At 43.6% G+C, this 21,568-nt stretch overlaps 1 protein-coding gene across 1 annotated transcript in view; it reads right to left on the bottom strand.

The window, feature by feature from the left end:
* The window catches only part of AHR (aryl hydrocarbon receptor), a 55,710-nt gene that overhangs the window by 15,686 nt on the left and 18,456 nt on the right, over positions 1 to 21,568 (bottom strand). The window contains exons 3-4 of the mRNA XM_051963057.1: positions 13,779 to 13,882; positions 1,682 to 1,771 (exon numbers count right to left, since the gene is read on the bottom strand). Of these exons, the coding sequence (XP_051819017.1) occupies positions 1,682 to 1,771; positions 13,779 to 13,882 (194 nt within the window). The remainder of the gene's footprint in view (positions 1 to 1,681; positions 1,772 to 13,778; positions 13,883 to 21,568) is intronic.

Genomic DNA, 21,568 nt, shown 5'->3' with positions numbered 1-21,568 from the left:
TGCCACGGCCCAGGAACATCTGGAGCCCGGGACCCAATGCGCTCTCCGGACTGTCATGTTGACCATTCGTACTTTTTAAGCTGCTCTCTGGAGCTGTAGAAGCTGCTTGAATTCCATATTACTGAAATCCCAATGTTCCAGCCTGTCCAGACCTTGCTGCCTTCTCTCTGGGCTTTGGGTACCTGTCCCTTTGAGGAGCACTTCCCTTCTACGCAGGGCCCTCTGCTGAAGAGCTTCTGGAAGCTGCCACCTCTGCTCTCTTTCCCCAGGGCCGCTGTTGGCTGGCCATGGCCTCCCCTTGAAGGCTCTGCCCATATCTTTAGGCCCAGTCTGTGACGCAGGGCTTCCGATGGCTGAGCATTCACCAAACCAAGACCCAGAACCTCTGAGCCCACTTTCTGAGCAGCTTCAATAATACTTCCACCATGTCATGCATGCTGTCTCCTCCCCAGCTTTCCTTGCTCATTCTACCTGAAAATCTGTAATTTATTCTTTGGAAAAAGGAACCAAATGAGCACACTCCCACGACATTGGTCCCTGGCCACAATTCCATGATTTCTTGTCTCCCATGATGAAAATGAGGTCTTGGGAGTCAGGGAAAGCTGGCTTGGCAGAGTGCCTAGCACATGGTGAGTGCCTCTGCTCTTTCTTCTTTCGGGATTGTTCTTTGGGGCTGGGGTACAACACAATCAGCATTCACCTACATGGCTCAGAGGATCAACACTGCCGCCCACCCTGCCATGTGACAACCATTAGAGAGTTTGCTACACGACCTGCCAAAATCCAGGTAGAGTAATTTCCTTGGGCTGAGCCAAGACTCCGTCAAAAAGGAAAGAAAGAAGCCTAGAATTTTGCCAGGACTCCAAGTGAAGCCCAATGGCCTCTATTTTCTGGATTTGAATCCCCTTAAGTCTTTTTTTTTTTTTTAATCATGGCCAATTTTCCTTAATAGAATAATTTGCTTGATAGAAGGATCTAATCAAATAAAATGTAGTATGGTCTGATCAGAACACAAAACATTTCCTGTGAACCACATTCGTATTGGAACCAAATCAGCTTCTGTGGCCAAAAGTGGGTCTTTTAATTCTTAGTTCCCAGAAAGAAACACGAATGTGACTGCCACAAAGCCACAGGGCAGCCACCTTCACTCAATGCCCAGACTCCACTAAATTCACAAAACGCTCCCTCACCATCTGTACTGGGAAGGGCGGCAAGGGGACGAGTGGCTGGAGGCAGGGCCCGAGGCAGGAGGCCCACCTGTCTGAGTCGAGATCCATCCTCAGATGCTGGCCAGCTGTGTGACCCCAGGCACCTCACCTCACCCTGTCTGCCTCAATTTACTCATTGTGTGGAGAAGAAATGGCAAACGCTCCACTATCTTCCCCAAGAAAACCCTAAGTCAGACTCAACAACAGTAGATAGGGAATAGTTCATTATTACTGATGATTAATAACTAGAACTTTTTATGAAACGGTCAAACACAAAACACATTCTGTTGCAGACTTGAGTGTTCACTAGCATGGGAAAACTCTCTCTCGGGGGTTGGCGATCCTGACAGCTTCCTTCTGTGGGCACGGGTCAGAGGCGGGACTAGAATTCTGGCCCTGCTGGTGGACTCGGATGGCGCCGCTCTGCATCAGGACGGCAGATTTGCCGGTGAGTATGAACCAAAGCCTCTTACCTGTTGGAAGCCCAAGTAGTCCTGGATCGTCGAGGAGGCGTAAAAGACCAGCGCGTCGGTGGTGACGACCAACACAAAGCCATTGAGGGCCTAAAAGGAGAAAGCACACCCTGGGTCAGACAGAAGAAAAAGCCAGCATCTCTTTGCTTTTGAAGTCACAAAATTATAAACAAACATTAAAAAAAAAAAAAAAACCCAGACCCAAACTAGCCAGCAGGAGACTCCAGCTGAGCAGGGCCTGCTGGGAGGGTAAGTGCAGCCCTGAGGCTTGGAGGCATGAAGTCCGGCCAGGACTAGGCAGGAAGGAAGACCCGAGACAGCCGAGGTTTAACAGGAGACCTCGGGGAGATTCTATGGAAAGTCTGGGAGTCCCTGGCTGAAAGGCCCACCTGAAAGGCTGCCAGCAAAGGGAGCTGGGGCAACCTGGAGGCCAGGTCTGCAAGGGAGGGAGGCCCCCGGGCATCCACATCTGGGATGCTCTTCTAGCCACAGGAGAATATGGGCTGGCAATTTCCTCAGGGTGGTGGAAACAGCCCTGGATTTGATACCACCAGACTGAAGTCCAAACACCATGCTGCCTCTGATCAGTGAGAGGACATTGGGTAAGTCTCTCTTACATCTCTTCACTGATTAAATTTTAAAAGATGATTAGGCAGATTCTGTTAACTCATCATTGTTTTATAAAGTACAATTTAACTTAATTTTTTCCATAAGTTGTTGACTGTCTCAAGTTATCTTGGAAGTAGATGGGGAAGCCAAATCTTAAATAAATATGAATTTGGTTTCGGCTAATTCAAATATAGCAAAAAAATCATTCTCCACTCAATAAAATTCTGGCTGGCTACTCAGAAACAATGATTAATTTTTAAAAAGGTATTTAAGTAATTAAATTAAATAATTAAAGTAAGTAATTTAAAAGTATTTAAAAGACAGTCCCAGAGGACAGAGTCAAGAAGGCAGGGAAAAGTCAGGGAGATGCCTGAGCTCTCCTGAGTTTCCCTTGAAAACAATGTTCACCCAAGCCTCTGGAAGCATTCTGGAGAGAAGAATCCACAAAAAGACAGAGTGAAACAATTTTCTAGCCCCAAAGAATATGGGATTTCAGGAAAGGTCCTTCTCAAAGATCAGCACTGAGGCCCCCTGGTTCAGGCTTGGCAAGACTGTTGTGAGGCTTCCAGCCCCAGAACCCAGGACACAAGAGATGTGACCAAGTCTGGAACTTAAAGCCAATGATCAGGCTTGGGTTCCCAGGGCAAGAAGCCTGGGACAGTGCCCTCCACGTTCCAGGAACATGCTTATCTCTTTCAATCTCTCTCTCCCCACCCCACCCCCCCCCCCCCCCAAAAAAAAAGAAAAGAAAAAAAATTCTGACTATAGAAAGCTACTATGGCAATAAGAAAGGTCAAAATACAAACTTAGGAGAGAACAACAATGTCAAAATGCCTACATGTGAAGCCTCAAAGGGAAATATGAATTGTTCTCAAATCCCAAAAGCCTTCTTGGAAGAACTTAAAAAGATTTTAAAAATTAATTAAGAGAAGTAGAAGAAAAATGAAGAAAAGAAATGAGAGATATACAAGAGAGAGTCAACAACTTGAAAAAGAAAGGACAAAAGTTGACTGAAGAAAATAATTCTTTAAAAAATACAATTGATCAAATGGGAAAAAAAATTCCACCAAAGAAAATTTCCTTAAGAAATAGAAAGGACATAGAAAAGTTAATTGAAAAAAAAAAAACTCTGAAAAATTAGAATTGGTCAAACAGATGCTAATGACTTTATGAAATATCAAGAATCAATCACACAAAATCAACTGCATGAAAAGATAGAAGAAAATATAAAATATTGGAAAAACAACCAATCTGGAAAATAGACCCAGGAGAAATAATTTAAGAATTATTGAACTATCTGAAAGTCATTAAAAAAAAAAAAAAGCCTGGATAACATCTTTCAAGAAATTATCAAGAAAAACTGCCCTACAAGAGAACTGTTCGGTTCTGCAAACATATATTGTATCTAGGATATACTGCAACATATCCAACATATAAAGGACTGCTTGCCATCTAGGGGAGGGGGTGGAGGGAGGGAGGGAAAAAAATTGGAACAGAAACGAGTGCAAAGGATAATTTTGTAAAAAAAAAAAAATTACCCTGGCATGGATTCTGTCAATATAAAGTAATTATTAAATAAAAATTAAAAAAAAAAAAAAAAGAAAGAGCAAGGTAAGCTACAGAGGGCAGGCCATGATGGGGAAAAGCTTGGAGCTAATCACACATGCTGAGATATTAAATAAATGGATGCGAGCATCAGAAAAAAAAAAAAAACTGCCCTTATGTCCTAAAATCAGAGGGTCAAATCATAATTGAAAGAATTCGCTGATCACCTCCTGAAAAAGATCCCAAAGTAAAAACTTCAAGGAATATTGTAGCCAAATTCCAGAATTATCAGGTCAAGAGAAAATATAGTAAGCAACCAGAAAGAAACAATTCAAATATCAAGAAGCCACAGTGAGGATCACACAGGACTTAGTAACATCTACATTAAAGAATAAGAGCGCTTAGAATATGATATTCCAAAAGGCAAAGAAGCTTGGATTACAACTGAGAATCAAGTATTCAACACAACTGAGTATAATTTTTCAGGAGAAAAAAATGAACATTCAATGAAAATAGGGATATTTCAAACTTTTCTAATAAACAGACCAGAGCTGAACAGAAAATTTGTTACAAATATTAGACTAAAACATGTTATTCAAATATTTTTATTTAAATAAAACATGTTATTCAATAAGTTTAAACTGTTTGTAACCCTACATGGGAACTGTATCACTCACTATTAGGACAGTTAAAAAAAGATGTACGTAAATAGAAAGTATGGGTACAAATTGACCTTAAAATGATGATTAAAAACATTAAAAAAAAAAAAAAGATTATATTGGGAGAAAAGGAAAGGAGGAGGTAGAATGAGGTCAATTACATCACATGAAGAGCTACAAAAGACGTGTTACAGTAGAGGGGAAAAAGGTGGGGGGGATGAATACTGTTTGAACCTTACTTCATCAGATTTGGTTCAAAGAGGTAATAACATATACACTCGTTGGGTATAGAAATTTATCTTACCCTAGAGGATAGTAGGAGGTGAAAGGAGAAAGAAAAGGGAGTGGGGGCTGATAGAAGAGAGGAGAGATTGAGGGATGTGGTGGTCAGAAGCAAGACACTGGTGTGAAGGGAAAGGATGAAAGGAGAGAGAAAAATATAAACAGGTAGAAAAACAGGATGAAAGGAAATCAAGTTAATAATCACTACTGTGAATATGAATGGGATGAACTTTCCCATAAAATGAAAGCAGATAGCAGAGAGGATTGAAAACCAGAATCCTATATATGCTGTTTACCAAAAACACGTTTGAAGCAGACAGATGCACATAGAATAAAAGCAAAAGGCTGAAGAATATTATGCTTCAGCTAAAGCAAAAGCAAAAGCAAAACAAAACAAAAAACAGGGGTAGAAATCCTGATCTCAAATCAAAAACAAAAATAGATCTAGTTAAAAAAGCTGAAAGAAACTACATCTTGCTAAAAGGAACCACAGACAATAAAGTAATATAAATGAACTAAGTGATGTAGCATCCAAAATTAGAAGAGAAGTGAAGTGAATTATAGGAAGAAATAGAAAACAAAACTCTATTAGTGGGAGACCTCAACCTTCCCCTCTCAGAAAAAGATAAATCTAACCACAAAATAAACAAGAAAGAAGTTTAGAAAAGTTAGGTATGATAGACCGCTAGAGAAAATATTAAATGCATCTTTTGCAGATTATGATGTAATAAGTATTGCACATAATTAAGAACCATGTAAAGACAGATTAAAAATTCATTGGAAACTAAATAATTTAATCTTAAAAAATGAGTAGGTCAAACAACAAATCATAGAAACAATCAATTTCATCAAAGAGAATGACAATAATGAGACAGCATACCGAAATTTGTGGGATGCTGCCAAAGCAGTACTTAAGGGAAATTTCATATTTCTAAATGCTTACGTGAATAAAGTAGAGGAAAAAAAAAAAAACAATTCAATGAATTGGACATGCAACAAAAAAGTCAGAAAAGGACCAAATTTTAAAATCCCCAATTAAATACCAAATTAGAAGGAAATTAATAAAATTAAAAGTAAAAAAAAAAATAAAAACTATTGAACTAATAAATAAAACTAAGAGCCAGTTTTGTGAAGAACTCCAGTCAAATAAAACTTTGGCTAATTTAATTTAAAAAAAAGAAGATAACCAAATTACCACTATGAAAATTGAAATGGGTGAATTCATTATCAATGAAGAAGAAATTAAAGTAATAATTAGGAGTTTTTTTGCTCAACTGTATGATAATAAATCCAATAATCTAGGTGAATTAAACGGATATTTACAAAAATATAAATTGCCCAAATTAACAGAAGAGGAAATAAAATACTTAAATGACCCCATTCTAGAAAAAAAAAAAAAAAGAGAAAAAATTAAACAAGCCATCAATGGAACTCCCTAAGGGGAAAAAATCTCCAGGGCCAGATGGATTCACAAGTGAATTCTACCAAACATTTAAAAAACAATCGATTCTAATACTATGTAAACTATTTGGAAAAATAGGTGAAGGAGTCCTGCCAAATTCCTTCCATGATACAAATATGGTGCTGAAACTCAAAACAGGAAGAGACAGAAGAGAGAAAGAATATTACAGACCAATTTCCCTAATGAATATTGATGCAAAAATTTTAAGTAAAATATTAGTAAAGAGATTATAGCAATTTCCCACCAGAATAATACACTATTACCAGGTGGGATTTATACCAGGAATGTGGGGCGAGTATATTAGAGAAACTACCAGTATAATTGGCCATTATCAATAACAAAACCAAAGGAAATATGATTATATTAATAGATGCAGAAAAATCCTGTGACAAAATAGAGCTCCCTTTTGATTAAAAAACAGGAAAACAGAGGAATAAATGGAGCTTAGAAAGACTTAACACAAACTGATGCTGAGGGAAGTGAGCAGAATCAGAAAAACATTTTATACCGTATCAGCAACATTGTATTATGATTAATGAGGATTGACTTGATCTTTCTCAGCAACATAATGCTCCAACACAATTCCAAAAGTCTCATGATGGAAAATGCTATCTACATCCAGAGAAAGAACTATGGAGTTTGAATGTGGATTGAAGCAGACTGTTTGCACTTTTTTTTGGTTTTGTTTCTTGTGATTTTTCCCTTTTTTTTCTGATTCTTTTTTTTTTTTTAACAACATGACTGATGTGGAAATATGAAATATATCATTTTACATATATAATCTATATCAGATTCCTTGCTGTCTTGGAGAGGAGCTGGGGAGAGGAAGAGAAAAGGGGGGGGGGAATTTGGAACTTAAAATCTTATAAAATCGAATGTTGAAAACTCTTTACATGTAATTGGGGGAAAATATTATTAGGTGGGGAAAAATTGTTATTAATATAATATTAAAACATTAATAAAATAGTTCCACTAAATACCTGAACAGCTTGTAATCTTTGCTTATAAATGAAATATCTACAGGTAAACTATTCCTTTAGACAAATATTTTATGAGAATTCTTAAAACCACCTCCCTAACCCTTTACCACTTAAGTCCCTTTCCAGCTGAGATTTCTAACTGCTTGTACTTCATACCTACAGGTCTCAAAGAATCACAGGTACCTTTGTTACGTGGGATGATCTGACCACAACCACTGCTGAGATGCAGCCTAGTAGATGCGAAGTGGGAGGGCCAAAGGGCTGAGCGTGCCCATAGCTCCCAGTCCCGGGGGGCTGGCCCAGCCAAGACCCCAAGAAAGCCAGCACTTGAAGACCAAAGGAACCAGGTCACCTGCTCCTAAATAATAAACAACAGCCCCCTTCAGTTGGGGATTCCATGGAGTGGAGGGGATCTGGAGTTGGTGAAGACATGTCCCTAGAACAGAGTCGGATTTTAGTCATGTTGAAAGGCTTTGAGAATGGCCCGGGAAACAGCTCTCTGGGTTGGCTCAGGACAAAGGCTCATGGCCAAGAGGCTGACCACAAGGAGATGGATCCTTCGGCCTTGGCCCTCACTCTTGGATGTGTGAGGGACAGTGGACTCTCCTTCCCAGACATCGGGTTTAACCTCTGCTGCTTTAAGTGAGAGATCTTGGTCCAGAGTTCAATGATCAGATGCCTCAGTCCTGATTCTCTCCCTGTACTCGATGCCAGAAGCTTGAAGGAGGTGGCTACCAGCCCAGGGCGACCTCCCTGGGGGACACGCAGAAGTTGGCCCAGTTGGGTTGGTCTTGTAACTACCCAAGAAGAACAACCGATTCCGGCCAGGTGCCCCAGTGAGCACCGAGCACCAGGCTGCAATGAGCATGAGCAGACTTCATGTAGCCAAGTCCACTGCAGAAGAGAGAGAGTGTGGGGGAAATGAGGAGACAGGACATAAAAGCTTCCAAGGGACACTGAGGCAGCCACCTTCCCAGGAGAGCACAGGCCAAGAATGGGAAGAGACTCCAAAGACCCTGCAGAACAACGTCTTCAACTTACGAGCTGGCGGCTCCTAGACAGAGACTGAGTGTCAGGCCCAGCGCTACACTGAGAGCACAAACAGACCCCTGGTTGCCGGCTTTCAGTTTCAAGCCCTCAGGTGCACAGGTGCAGACCCTCGGGTAGAGTCCCCTGGCCCTTCAGGTGCAGCCCTCTGGTGCAGGCCCTCAGGCACAGACTTGGGTGCAGGCCCTCGGACCCTCCCATAGCATCAGGAGCGCTCTGAGACAGGAGAACGAGGAGCGGCAGATGCAGCAGCCCCCAAAGAAAAAGGGATCTGTGTTAACAGACAGTGGGATCAAGTCTCTGCAGGGTCCCATCACCGATGTGCCTGGGCAGGACCCCAAAGGAACACCACATTACAAGGGCTGACAACTAGGAGAGACACGGCACACCACGGAGGCAATGCCAGCTTAAAGACGGTGCCGATGAAATAAAATGGGATGGGGACGAAAGAGCAGGAAGGAACACAGATGAGGACTGGTTATGGTGAGAGGGGCAAGAGCTGAGAGAACGTCTGAGGGGGAAGACGTGGAAACACACATGAGCCAGACAGACCCCCACGTGCTACAAGGTGTGCACTGCAAGTGTGTGTGTAGGGAGTGGGGGGTGAGGGGAAGGTGTGCATGCTAGCTGATAAACTAAAGAGAAGCAGTGCAAGGAAAAACCCATTTATTTTCAGGACTCTTGGGGAAAGGCCCCAATTCAGCCCTCCGGGGACACTGAAACGTGCCCACTAAAACACAGATAAGGAACAGCCAGAACCAAGCTTGGCCAAGATCTCTACATCACCTTCTCTTCCTCCTCCAGGTCAGTGGAGTCAGCCCATTTAAACTCTAGCATCAAATCCACGCTGCTTTCTTCGGATCTCAGGGCCTGTCCATTGGGTGTCATCACAGGACAGGTCGCCTCCCTTTTTATATTGTCCTTTTTGCTGGACCTCTTATGAATGTATTTGTTGATAATACATTGTGGCTGACTCAGACCCATCAAAGGCCTCCTTTTCGCTCAGTGACAGTTTATTTTTTAAAAGTCTGTTTATTTTTTTTATTGAGCAAAAATCTGCCTTTTTTACTCTCTTCCTCCAATCTGCCCTTCCTCAATGTAGAATGAAAGAAAAACAAAAGCCCCATGCCAAGTATTTCGAGTTAAGCCAAACTTCTCCGCAGCGTCTGCATCCAAAACCAAACCAAACATCTCATTCTGCGCCGAGTGCGGCAGGAAACGGGCAGGTAGGTCCTTCATCGAGCCTCGAGTTATGGCTGGTCCTTTACAACGAGCAAAGGCCCTCATTCTTCCCAAGACGTCAGTCGTTACCTTGCTGTTGTCATGCAGAAATCGTTCTCCTGGTTCTGCTCAGGTCACTTTGTACCAGTTCATATAAATCCTCCTGTTCTCTCAGTGTAGTCAGAACCACTGACAGGACCACTCTCGCCTGGCTTAAGAGCACTCCCCCTACAACTGCTACCTCTTCTGGCCACATTTGATGAGCAGTTTATCTTTTTTTTTGTTTTTTGTGTTTTGGGGCTGCTCTGGTCTTTTCTTCGGGAAGGCATAGACAAGTCCTCTCTGTCATCAAAGATCCACTTTTTTCCTGAAAGTTATTCTTGGGTTTAAGGCTGATCTCTGCCTTCTGGAATTCCGTATGGTAAGCTCCCCCTCCTTCAGAGTGTATGATCCTACTGTACTTGAATTCTGTCTTTGTAGAAGCTTGCAGCATTTTTACTTTTACTGGAAGTGCAGGATCTTAGCCATCATGTTCCTGGGAGTTTTCACTTTGGAGTTTCTTTCAGAAAGGGACCAGTGCATACTTTCTATTCCACTTTGCCCTCTGGTTCCAAGAAATCTGGACAATTCTTGAAATATAGACAAGGTTCTTTTAGGGACATAGCATTCAGACAGTTCAGAGAGTCTTAATTTTTTCCTCCTTATCTGTTTTTAATGCCAGTTGTTTTGTTATGAAATAACTTACATTTTCATCATCTTTTTTTTTTTTCCAGTCTTCTCACTTTTTTTCGTTGTTGTTGTTTTTGTTTTATTGGCTTCTATTTCATTCATTTGAATTTTCAGGAAGTTTATGAGACAACTCGTGTTAATGAGACATCTTGTCAACATTTGGATGATTCAGCTCCAGTATTTGGGAGCTGGGCCCAGGAGTGAAACGAAAAAAAAGAAAGAACACTGAAAGGAAACTTGCAGAAAATTTTACAAGCACAATTCTGGTTAAATTGAATTAGGGGAAACTTTTTCTATTTCAAAAATTCCTATCACCAAAAAGGTAAAAGAATTAATTAAACATTGGATTTAAAAAACAAAACACTAGAAGGTCAATAAATGAACAATTCACAAACTAGTACAAAAGTAAAAATCCCGAAAAAATAAAACAAAAATATTATCTGACCCATGTGCCAAATTAAATGCCCAAACCCAGAAGTTTTTTGTCCTAACTCCAATGGAGTTTTCCACCTCTCCAATCTGCACCTTGTGGCTGGCTATCCACATCCAAATATTCTCCCTTCTCATCTCTCTCCCCTGGCTTCCTCACCACCCAACTCAGATCCCACCTTCTGCAAGAGGCCTTTCCCATTCCTCTCCACTGCTTATGGCTTCCCTCTGAGACTTTCTCTTCCTCAGACCGTCTACATCGTATGTAGACAATTTTTCTACGTTTTATCATAAAGATAATAAGGAGTGTGTTGTCTCGGCCAAGAGAATGGGAACACTTTGAGGGCAGGGGTCATGTTTTCCTTTCTTTGGGTACTGCTTAGTAGCCAAGAAATTAAATGTTCAAGGCTCGGCTGTGGGAGGTGAAACAGAAGTCAAGGATGACCCTGGGAGCTCAAAGCTGGGAGGATGAAGGCACTTTCCTCAGAAATTGGGCACTTCGAAACAGGGGTTGATCTGGGGTGAAAAGTAATGACTTCTGCTTGGGGCCTGCTAAGTTGAGAGGCAGAAATCAATCCAGAGACTGAGGTAAAGGATCACAGGAGTGAGTCACTCTTTGTTTAACTATGTCAGAGATAAGATAAAGAGGCCAGTCCTTGGGCTCCATCTTTTCTAATCACAGAGGTCCCCTGCAGGTGGGAGCAGGGGCTCCCTCACTGGACATGCCCCAGGGCTGGACTTCACCCTAGACCTACCCCTCGGTCTCTCCTGGATCTGCATCTGGGCCTAGTAGACTAAGTCTAAGCCTGCCAACACAAAGCAGGCCTGCCAAGCTCTTGCTGCCCGCCACGGGGCCCTTCCCCATCATGGCTCCCTTCACCTGAATGCCTCTACTCCAGTCCTGAGTGGGGCGGCAAGAAATCTCCCCTCGTGCCCAGGCCCTATCCTCCACTCCGGCTGAGATCCTTCTGGATCCGGACTTTGCCAGTCAGCACTGAGTCACAGTTCTGACCAGTGAGCCATCCAGCTAGAGCAGACCCTGGGGCATTTCACAAGCTCCCTACCTGATCCACACCCTTCAGAGTTGACAATAAGTCTTTATTTGGTCAGATGACTTATAAACAAGGAAATCCCTAGGAGCCTGAGTTAGAACACAATAAAAATTGGGCATTAAGTGGGCGGACATTGCTGGATGCCAGGCCCTGAGCCAAAGAAGGGTATACACAGGAAGCAAAGCCCCAGGAGGTGCCCGGTCTCAAGGAACTCCCTCTAGTTGTGAGGACGGACAGACAAAAAATGAGCAGAGGGAAGACGGCGGCAGCTGATGGGCTCGTGGAAAGCAGGTTTTGAGAGAAGCTTGGGGGGTTGGAAGGGAAAAGAGGGGAGAGGAGTCAGAGACATGCAGTCAGGAGATGGAGGCGTCCCGAATCCTGGGATCCACAGACATGGGGTGAGTCTATGGGATGACTGGGAAAGGCTCTCAGACCCAAGGGGCCATCTGCTTTGGTGCTGGGGTAAAAGGGACTTTACAGGCTCAGGGAAGCTCTTGGGCATCTGGAGGGGCTGGGCCCACATAAAGGGCTCCTATACTAGTCCAGGCAATCAGGGATGTCAGGGGAACTGGGAGGAAAGGAGAACCCTCAGCAAGAGAGAGAAATGCAGAAGAGAGGAAAGAAAGTCAATTTTATATTGGAGATACTGAGCAAAAGGTGTTCCAAAGTTTCAATTTAATTAAATAAAATTCCAACACACCCTGGTTCTTGATAATTGAAGATAAATTTGAATTACAGACACTTGATAGCACAAAAAAGATAGTACAATTAGAGAATCATCAGCATTTCTATATACTACCAACAAAGTCCAAATAGCAAGAGATAGAAAGGGAAATTCCATTTAAAATAACTGCGGACAATACAGAATACTTGGGAGTCTATCTGCCTCAAGACAAACCCAGGAACTATATGTACACAATTACAAAACACTTTTCACACCAATAAAGTCAGATCTAAATAACTGGAGAAAGACTAATTGCTCATGGGGAAGTCTAGCTAATATAGTAAAAAACAAAAACAAAAACATAAATTTGCCTAAATTATATATCAAATTACAAAAACATTATTTTATAGAGCTAGGGGAAATCACGTGGAAGAACAAAAGTTCAAAAATATCAAGGGAATTGATGGGAAAAAATTGTGAACGAAGGTGTCTCGACAGTACGAGATCTCAAATTGCTTTACAAAGTGGTAATCATTAAAACATAAAATTCTGGTGGTGGATCAGTGGAGAAGATTAGGTACACATACATACACAGCAGTAAATGACCATAGTGATTTGGTCTGGAGATCTAAGATTTAGAAACAAGAGATCCCTATATGACAAAGACTTCTGGGCAAGCTGGAAAGAAGTTTGGCAGAAAGCAAGTATAGACCAACTTCTTACAGTGTACATTGATACAAGGCCAAAATGAGTTCAAGATTTAGACATAAAGGGTGATAGGAGTAACTGAGGAGAGAATGGAATATTTTACTTGTCATTTTTATGGATTAAGGGAGAATTTATGATCAAAGAAGAGGGAGAGAGCATTATAGAATATGAAACGGACAATTCCGATTAGATCAAATTTTAAAAGCTTTTGCACAAACAAAACCAATGCAGCCATGATTAAAAGGGAAGTGGGAAACTGGGAAAAATTTTTAGATCAAGTTTTTTTCTGACAGGGTCCTTATTTCTCAAATATAGAAAAAACTGAGTCAAATGTATAGAAATACAATTATTCCCCAAATGACAAATGGTCAAAGGATATGAATGGGTAGATTTCAAGAGAAGAAATCAAAGCTTCCTATACTTCTATAAAATAATGTTCTAAATCACTATTGATTAGAGAAATTCAATTTAAAACAACTTTGTTATCACTTCCACCTTATAGATTGACAAATATGACAGAAAAGAAAAATGATAAACTGTAGAGGGAATTTGGAAAAAAAAGATCGACATGAATGCACTGCTGGTGGAGCTGGGAGGGTGAACTGATCCAACCACGGAGAATAATATATAACTATGCCCAAAGGGAATCTGAATCACCTCATTCCTGCATCAGATGAACCCCATTCCTGCCCCCACCTCTCCTCCTTTACCTGCAGCAGGAGCTCCCCTTCCTGCAAGCACAAGCTATCTTGGAGTCTGGCTCCATTGTTCTCTCGACTTCCATTCCGGTCATCCTGGCAAGATTTTAATGCAACTGTAAAAAGGGGGGAAAAAAGAATATTCAGGAACTTGATCTGATGGTGGGGGGAGGGAAGGAGATGACCTTTTTCCATGCTGCCTTCCCTTTAAGTCATCATGACAACTAATTCACCCCTTACCTCCCAGTACAACTAAGGACACTCAGGAAAAGCTACGGTCAAATAGCCTCAGTCACCTACTACCTGTGGGACTCTGGGCAAGTCACTTGGATTTGCCTCAGTTTTCTCACCTGTAAAATGGGGATAATAACACCATCTATTTCTGAGGGATTGTTGTGAGGATGAAATGAGACAATATTTATAAAGTGCTTAGCAAAGTATCTGGCATATAATAAGAGTTATATAAATGCTAACTATTATCATTATCATCCTACTTCCTCTGCCCACAAGTAGCTCCTGCAATAGAGGCTGTGTCCAGATGTGATGTGTGGGCAGAGGAATCCCCCGATCCAGGGTGCCCCTATTTTTTCTCTCCAGTCTTGGTGACTTCATCAATTCTCATGAATTATTACAGCCTCTTCCCCCAGTCCAAGGCGGAAGCACTCTCTCCATTTATTTATGACGGATATAGATTTCTATTTACTTATCCATGTAGAAATCGCATCCCTCTCCACCCTGGAAAAACGTGAATTCCCTGAAAGCAGGGCAGTTTTCACTTTTGTCACAATGCCTGGCAAACAGAAGGAGCCTAATAAATGCCCAGTGAGCTGGATGGATTCTGCTGCCCTTCTCAATCTGTCCCTTTCTTGTCACTCACATTCGCACCATGTGATTGGAGGCCCTTCCACTGATACATTCTCATCATATCCAGAAGTCCAAGGGGACGCCCGCCTCCCTAGCCCACCCTGGGGGCCCCCTTGTTTTCTCCTTCTAGAACAACATCACACGAGCACAGACAGGATGCTCTGAGGATACTGATCTTCCTGGCCACCTCCCCCACCAGGCCCGGATCCATGAGCTGAGCTTTCAGGAACAACACCTGGAATCCCACATGCCCAGGCTTGGAACGTGAATCAGCCGTATATGGATTCCAGGGGCACAGGAATCAGGCCCGATGCCCAAGGCAGGAGGACACTCATCCCCAAGGTGAGCTTTCCCTGGGTCCTGCCCTCCCCTTCTAACTCGGGCTCAGACTCCCCCTCACCCTGGAGCCCGGTCTCTGCAGAGGATATGGAGGCCGGCCTCATGGCAACCTCAGCCTGCCTCCCACACCTGCATGGGGCCTCCCGCCTCCCGCCTCTGAGCTCTCACCTCCCAGTGACCATCCCAAACACAAAATCTGGGAATTAAAACAGGAAGAGAAATCCTTATGGAGTCAGGCTTTGGCAAAGCCAATCTAGTGAATCATTTAAAAGAAATACAGTCTGCTCCCACCCAAACTATCATGGTGGGAGGAAGAGGAAGATTCAGGAGCAGTGGAGAGAGGGGGGGGGGGGGAAGAAGAGCCAGTGGAGAGATGGGGAACGCGAGCTCCGTTAACTTGGCTCAGACCCATTGCTGCTTTTGGGCCTCCTGAAATCAACATGCGAGGCGTGAGCGAGGGCCCGGCTCTCCCGCGGGAGAGAGACGCTGAACGGCAGAGACAAGACGCACGGCAGCGAGACTCGTGGCAGGTTCACGGGACCGGGATGGAGCAACCAGCTGAGCCTCCAGCAGAAAGGCAGAAAGGGCCCTTTTCCACATTAGGTCTGGCATAAGCTACAAGCTTCAGGACAAAGGCAATCATCAGTAACACCTCTGGGTTCTCTATGGACACCAATGGACTTTTTAACATACAACAAGTCCAACAAAGGAAGAAAACTAAGGGGGAGTGAAACCATCCCAAGTTCAGCTTCTCCTTCGAATGTCACCGGCTCAGAGTCCTTGAAGGTCACTTCCAGTATTTACCCAGGTTCCTGAGATGGCGAGAGGCCTGGTCAGAAGCACCGAAGCTGAGCTGTGGACTTCAGCCTCTCCTCCCCTGCAGGGTGGCTCAGGCTCTCTCCACAGCTCCAGAATGGCTTCCCTGAGCACCTTCCTCACCCACCCCCCCGCTGTGGCCCTGGACATTCGGTTCGTTACCCTCCTGCTAGGTCGCTGAGGGCTCTGCTTGCCAGCAGGGACACGAGGTTGCTGGACCAAAGATCGGGCGCTGGAGAGACTTTAGAACCCTCTCATTCAAATGCTTCACTTTTCAGACTGGGCAAGGGAGGTCCAAAAGAAGCTTAGGGGCTGGCCCACGAACCCAGAGATACTAAATGACATTCGGACCCAGACTCTCGGCCGGCCCCCTGAGCCAGACATTTCCTGGGCAAATGCGCAGAATGCAGTTACCTCGGTGGCTCCCCCTCTTGGATGCAGCGACTCAGATGCTGGACTCAGTCCAAGTTTTGGGTACCTGACCAGACTATCCATGGCCAGCCCCGTGTCACTGCTACCCACCCCTGTCCTTGGAGCACTGCTCAGGACTCTGCCTCGGGGCCTTGCCAGACAGGCTCAAGCTGCCCTTCCGGGCCCTGCTGGATGGCTGACAAAACTGGCCGCAGTCACACAATGTCAGGATCCCTGGGGCTCCCTTGGCAAGGGCCTTCATGAAGCGCTGCTAATAAGCTCTCATATGGGCGTCCGTGGGGGACCCCCGGTGCCGAAAGCCCCTTCAGCTTGGGAGGATGACAGAGCCGATGCCTTTGGGGTGCCCCACACTGTGAGGCTGCAGAGCAGCTTTAAAGGAAGCCTTTCCATGCGACTTCCCCGGTGTGGGAGTTGCCAAGGAGGAGATCCTTCACTTTGCTGCCATGAAGAGCGTTCGAAAGCAGCCTGGGCACATGGGCGCAGGGGTCAATGCCAGCATGTCTCTGAGGCCAGGCTTAAACCCTGGTCTTACTGAATTTAGGACGGATTCTATCCTACCCAGCCCACTGCACCACACTGTCTCTCAGGAAATAGATGCCTTTGAAAGTCCAAATAAAAAAAAATCACCGGGCAGGGAGTAAAACTCTCCCCAGCTCATCCTGGTGCAGATCCTCTCATATCCAGCGCTTATCCCATATTTAGGAAATGAAAATAAAAATAAGTAAAATGAGACAAAAAGGCACCCCAAATGGATTCACATTAAGTTAATGAAGAACTGGAGTAAATCACAAAAATCTGGAGTGTTTCCAAAACGTAAATTAAGTGCCTGAATTAGCCCAGCTTCCAGAAATCAATCCGGGTTCACGTGAGAACAATAACTGATTTAAGTGGCAATGAAGCTCTGGAAGCAGATAATGAGAGGCTGGAGCCCTCACTGGCCCATCGAGGGCCAGCTTGCCATCTTCTTCTATAAAGAAAGACATCAGTGGGCAGAACACTGGTGTCTGTCTGCACAGGTGATTTAAAGCAGCAAGATGGCTGGAGCGCAGTCTGGCCTCTGGCCTCCTTGACCAGCACCTGGAGTCTCCCAAAAGGTTACAGGCCTTTGCTCCATCCCCAGCTTGTAGTGAGAGCTGGGCCCTGGCTGGGGCGAGGCCATCTCCTACCCCCCACTCCTTCCCCCGCCAGGGGCCCTCGCCACTCCTATCCTCGGAAATCTCACTGACTTGGACCCTTTTCAGGCAAGAGCTTCTCAAATCCTTGCCTGGCTCTACGCTCTCTTCTGACATTAACTTCCCCTCTCCAAATGGCCTATGGACCCCTCAAACTGGACGTCCCATAAACATCTCACAGGGAGACTGCGATCTCCCTCCCCCCTTCCTAACCTCTCTATGCCTGTGGAGGGCCCCCCAATCCCAGAGTGGGGGTCCGTCAGTTCTTCTGGACCCCTCACCCCCTGCAGGCTGAGGGCGGCCGAGTCCCTCTCTGCAGCGTCCTTCAAACACAATCCCGAAGGCCCTCACCACTCCCTCCTGGGCGATTCCCCCAGCCTCGTCTCGGCCACAGATCCAGCCGCCAGGACTGCGGCGCTGGCTCCCAAGTACACGGCCACCTCAAGCTCCAGCTCCCCTAATGCCAAAACGGGACGAGCATGTCCACAAGTTAAAAGAGTCTGCAACTTTCATGACTTAACCAGTTTCTGGTATTATTTTTTCAACTTTTAAAAGCACATGAGGAGTCCTAAGTCTCAAGCCAACTAGGAGTAAAAAAAAACAAAAACAAAAACAAAATAACATCTTATTTGAACCAGAAAGTAAATGGAGAGGTCTCAGGTTTTAAAAAGCCTAATTAAAGTTTTAATGCAAACACAAGCATTTAGTTACAGTGTGACCAAGTATTCAGATAGAATCCATGCTAAGTTTGGTTTCTGTTATGATGTACGCATGCGTCACCAAAACTACTGGGATTTTTCTTTGCAAACCTAGCCATGAAAATATCTAAGTCTTAACATAAACTTTAGAGCACTGAATGATGCATTTAAGTGAAAGAAATACACCCTAAAGTAGTTTAGTCTGGCAAAGATGAGGATAAGTGATATTTTTAAAACTTCAAAGTTTACATCTCTGACATACCTAAATTCCACTGCCATTTATGGGAACCAGAACCAATCAGAGCATCCCTGGCCATCATGGATCGAGTTTTACCCAGGAGAACAACGTTGGTGTTTGCCCTTTTTTAGGTGAATGGCCCCCAGTCCGGGGTGGCAGGAGTTCTGTCATAATTACTGCCGGCCTCTTGGCTCACACAGTCCAGAAAGCCGAGAGGCCTAGAGATGGACGGCATCATGGGAAGGGCCTTGGATGGGAGACCGCTGAGACCCTCCATCACCGTCTCTTTCATCTCTCGATGTGTAATGTCCACCTTCCCAAAGTGCTGCCCTTTGACCCTTTCTTCGTGAAGTTATCCCAATTTCCAGAAGTAACCCCAACACAAATTCCCTGCCAGTGCCTCCCCACCATGCCCCCAAAGCCGCTCCCCCTTCCTGTCCAGTCTCTCCCTGTGGGATTCCCACAGATCCAACTGATGCCCCTGGGCTTCCACACCCAATCAGCTGTCAAGTTTCGTGGATCCTGCCCCTCCTGGGCCGGCTCGTCCTTCCTGGGCCAGCTTGTCCCTCCTGGACTGACCTGGGCCAGCTTGTCCCTCCTGGGCTGGCACATCCCTCCTGGGCCAGCTTAACCCTCCCACCATCACCAAGGTCAGGTCACGGAGGCACACAATCCCTTCATCTTGCTCCCATCCAATTACTCCCCTGTGGCTAGACTAAAATCCATCAGTCCACTCTAGCTCTGTGCCTAGGACTGAGTCAGGGTTAAGGGTGCAAAGATAAAAATGAAATAATCCCTCTTTTGATGGGGGAGGATCGTACCTAAGACTGTGTGAATATGAAACGAGTAAATACAAGGTAATTGGAGGAGGTAGGGAAGGTGGGCTAGCACTTGCAGGTCTCAAGCTACGTTATAAAGCAACTATCATCCAAACTATCCAGTAGTGGCTAAGAAGGGAGCGGTGAATGAGCAGATAGAATAGGTAAAAAACCCAGTACTTAAGGACCATCAGAAGCTCATGTTTGACAAACCCAAAGATCAACCCAACAAAAAGTATTGGCAGAAACTGGACCTAGACTGACCCTTCGTACCGCTTACCAAGATAAGATCAAAATGGGTACACATAAAGGGTGACACTGTAAGGAAAGAACAAAGAAGAGACTACCGGTTAGATCTATGGAGAAGGGGAGAATTCATGACCAAACAAGAGATAGAGAGTATTATGATATGTAAAATAGATAAATGTTAAAATGTTAAATTAAAAAGCTTTTGCATAAACAAAACCAATGCAACCAAGACTAGAAGGAAAGCAGAGAGATGGGCAACAATCTTTAGAGCAAGTGGCTCAGATGAAGGCCTCATCCCTCAAATAGAGAACTGAGTCAAATTTATAAGAATACAAGTCATTCCCCAATGGATAAGTGGTCCAAGTTTTCAGATGAAGAAATCAAAGCTATCTATAGTCATATGAAGACATTTAAATCACTTTTCATTAGAGAAACGCAAATTAAAACAACTCTGTGGCACCACCTCGTGCCTATCAGATTGGCTAATGTGACCAAAGAAAGAAAAATGATAAAAGTTGGAGAGAATGTAGAAAAACTGGGACAACAATGCACTATAGTATGATGAATTGATCCAATCATTCTGGAAAGCAACTTAGAACTCAAAATTTTAAAAACAAATGTTAAAAATTGTTATTATATATAACTTGAAAAAATAGAATACTAAATAAAAATTTAAAAATGTTAAAAATTGTCTTGGCATACAATTGGGAAAAAATTAAATACTATTAAAAAAAAAAAAGAGCTGAGTCTCCCAGAGTCATCCAGCTAGTAAATGTTGGAGGTTAGATTTAAACTCGGGTCCTAGATTTGGACTCGGGGCCAAGTGCTCTATCCACTGTTTGAAATGTTTTGAATTTATTGCTAATTAGCTATGTATCCTCAAACAAGACATTCTTTCTCTGAGTCTCAGTTTCCTCATCTCTCAAAGGAAGGACTCGGGCCCGGTGTCTTTTACAAATTCTGTAAAAACTCTGACTAGACCAGTGATTCTGGGACATGTACTGATGTAACTCCTCCGGTTTAACACCACGTACAATCACAGTTTCTGTTTATAATTCTATTCATGACTAATTTGTTAATTCAATAAACATTTACAAACTGGGTCAACACTCTCAAAATACCCCAGGAGAGTGGCGATGCTGGCTGACGCCCCAGGAGATGGCGGAGCTGACCCAAGATCCCTGAAACAGCTGTGACAGAACAGAGGCTGATGTCCCTGAATCCCAACTTTTTTATCTGGTCTCACTGGGGCCTTGTTTTATGTTTTATGCAAATATTTTAAAAATTATTTTTATAGGAGCATCTAGATGGCATAGTAGATGGAGCACCAGCCCAGAAGCCAGGAAGCCCTGAGTTCAAAATAGGCCTCAGACATTTAATACTTCTTAGCTGTGTGATTTTAGGCAAGTCACTTAATCCCAATTACCCCACTAAAGAAAAAATTATAAAAATAGCTATATTTTGATATATACCTACACATATATACACATTTACACATATAAACACTAATATATAATGTATATATTATATATTATTATATTATTATATATCACATATAAAGAATTCACACATATATACATATATAAAATAGAACATTTTTTAATGTTCATCAGACTAAAAAGTTAATCCCAACAAAATATAATTAGAAATGAAAAACTGACTTAGAGCAAAAAAGGGATCCACACTTTTTGAAAAATGGATGTAACTAATAACAAGTTTCCTAAATGAGTGACATTACTCTAGTTTGTACGGATCAACCTTCCATCTGCATACATGGTGTGTTTCTTTTTTTGCATCTCTAAAGTTGTTCATTTTGGACCATGCACTGGACTGTGGGGGCCACATCTGCCTTTCTGTGGTAGTCAATGCAACTCCAGGATCCTGGGATAGAACTGGAAGTGACCCTCGGGGTCACGTGACCTGAGACCTGGGGGTGAAGGGCAGGGAGGGGCTTGCTGGTCAGAGACCCTCAGCTTCTTTTCCACTCTTCCCTAAGAATCTACTGCATAATGTCAGTCAGTGGATAAGCATTTATGAAACCTCCATAGCACGTGAAGTACCGGGCACATAGAGGAAAGCAAAAGGCAGCCCCTGCCCTCAAGGAGCTTACAGTCTCATAGGGAGATGACAGGCCATGCATTAAATAAAAATAAGATTGAGACAGGACAATTATGAA

The sequence above is a fragment of the Antechinus flavipes genome, chromosome 5 (assembly GCF_016432865.1).
Source record: "Antechinus flavipes isolate AdamAnt ecotype Samford, QLD, Australia chromosome 5, AdamAnt_v2, whole genome shotgun sequence".
Classification (NCBI taxonomy): domain Eukaryota; kingdom Metazoa; phylum Chordata; class Mammalia; order Dasyuromorphia; family Dasyuridae; genus Antechinus; species Antechinus flavipes.
The sequence above is the reverse complement of the archived record's forward strand: the minus strand, read 5'-3'. Positions and strand labels throughout refer to the sequence as shown.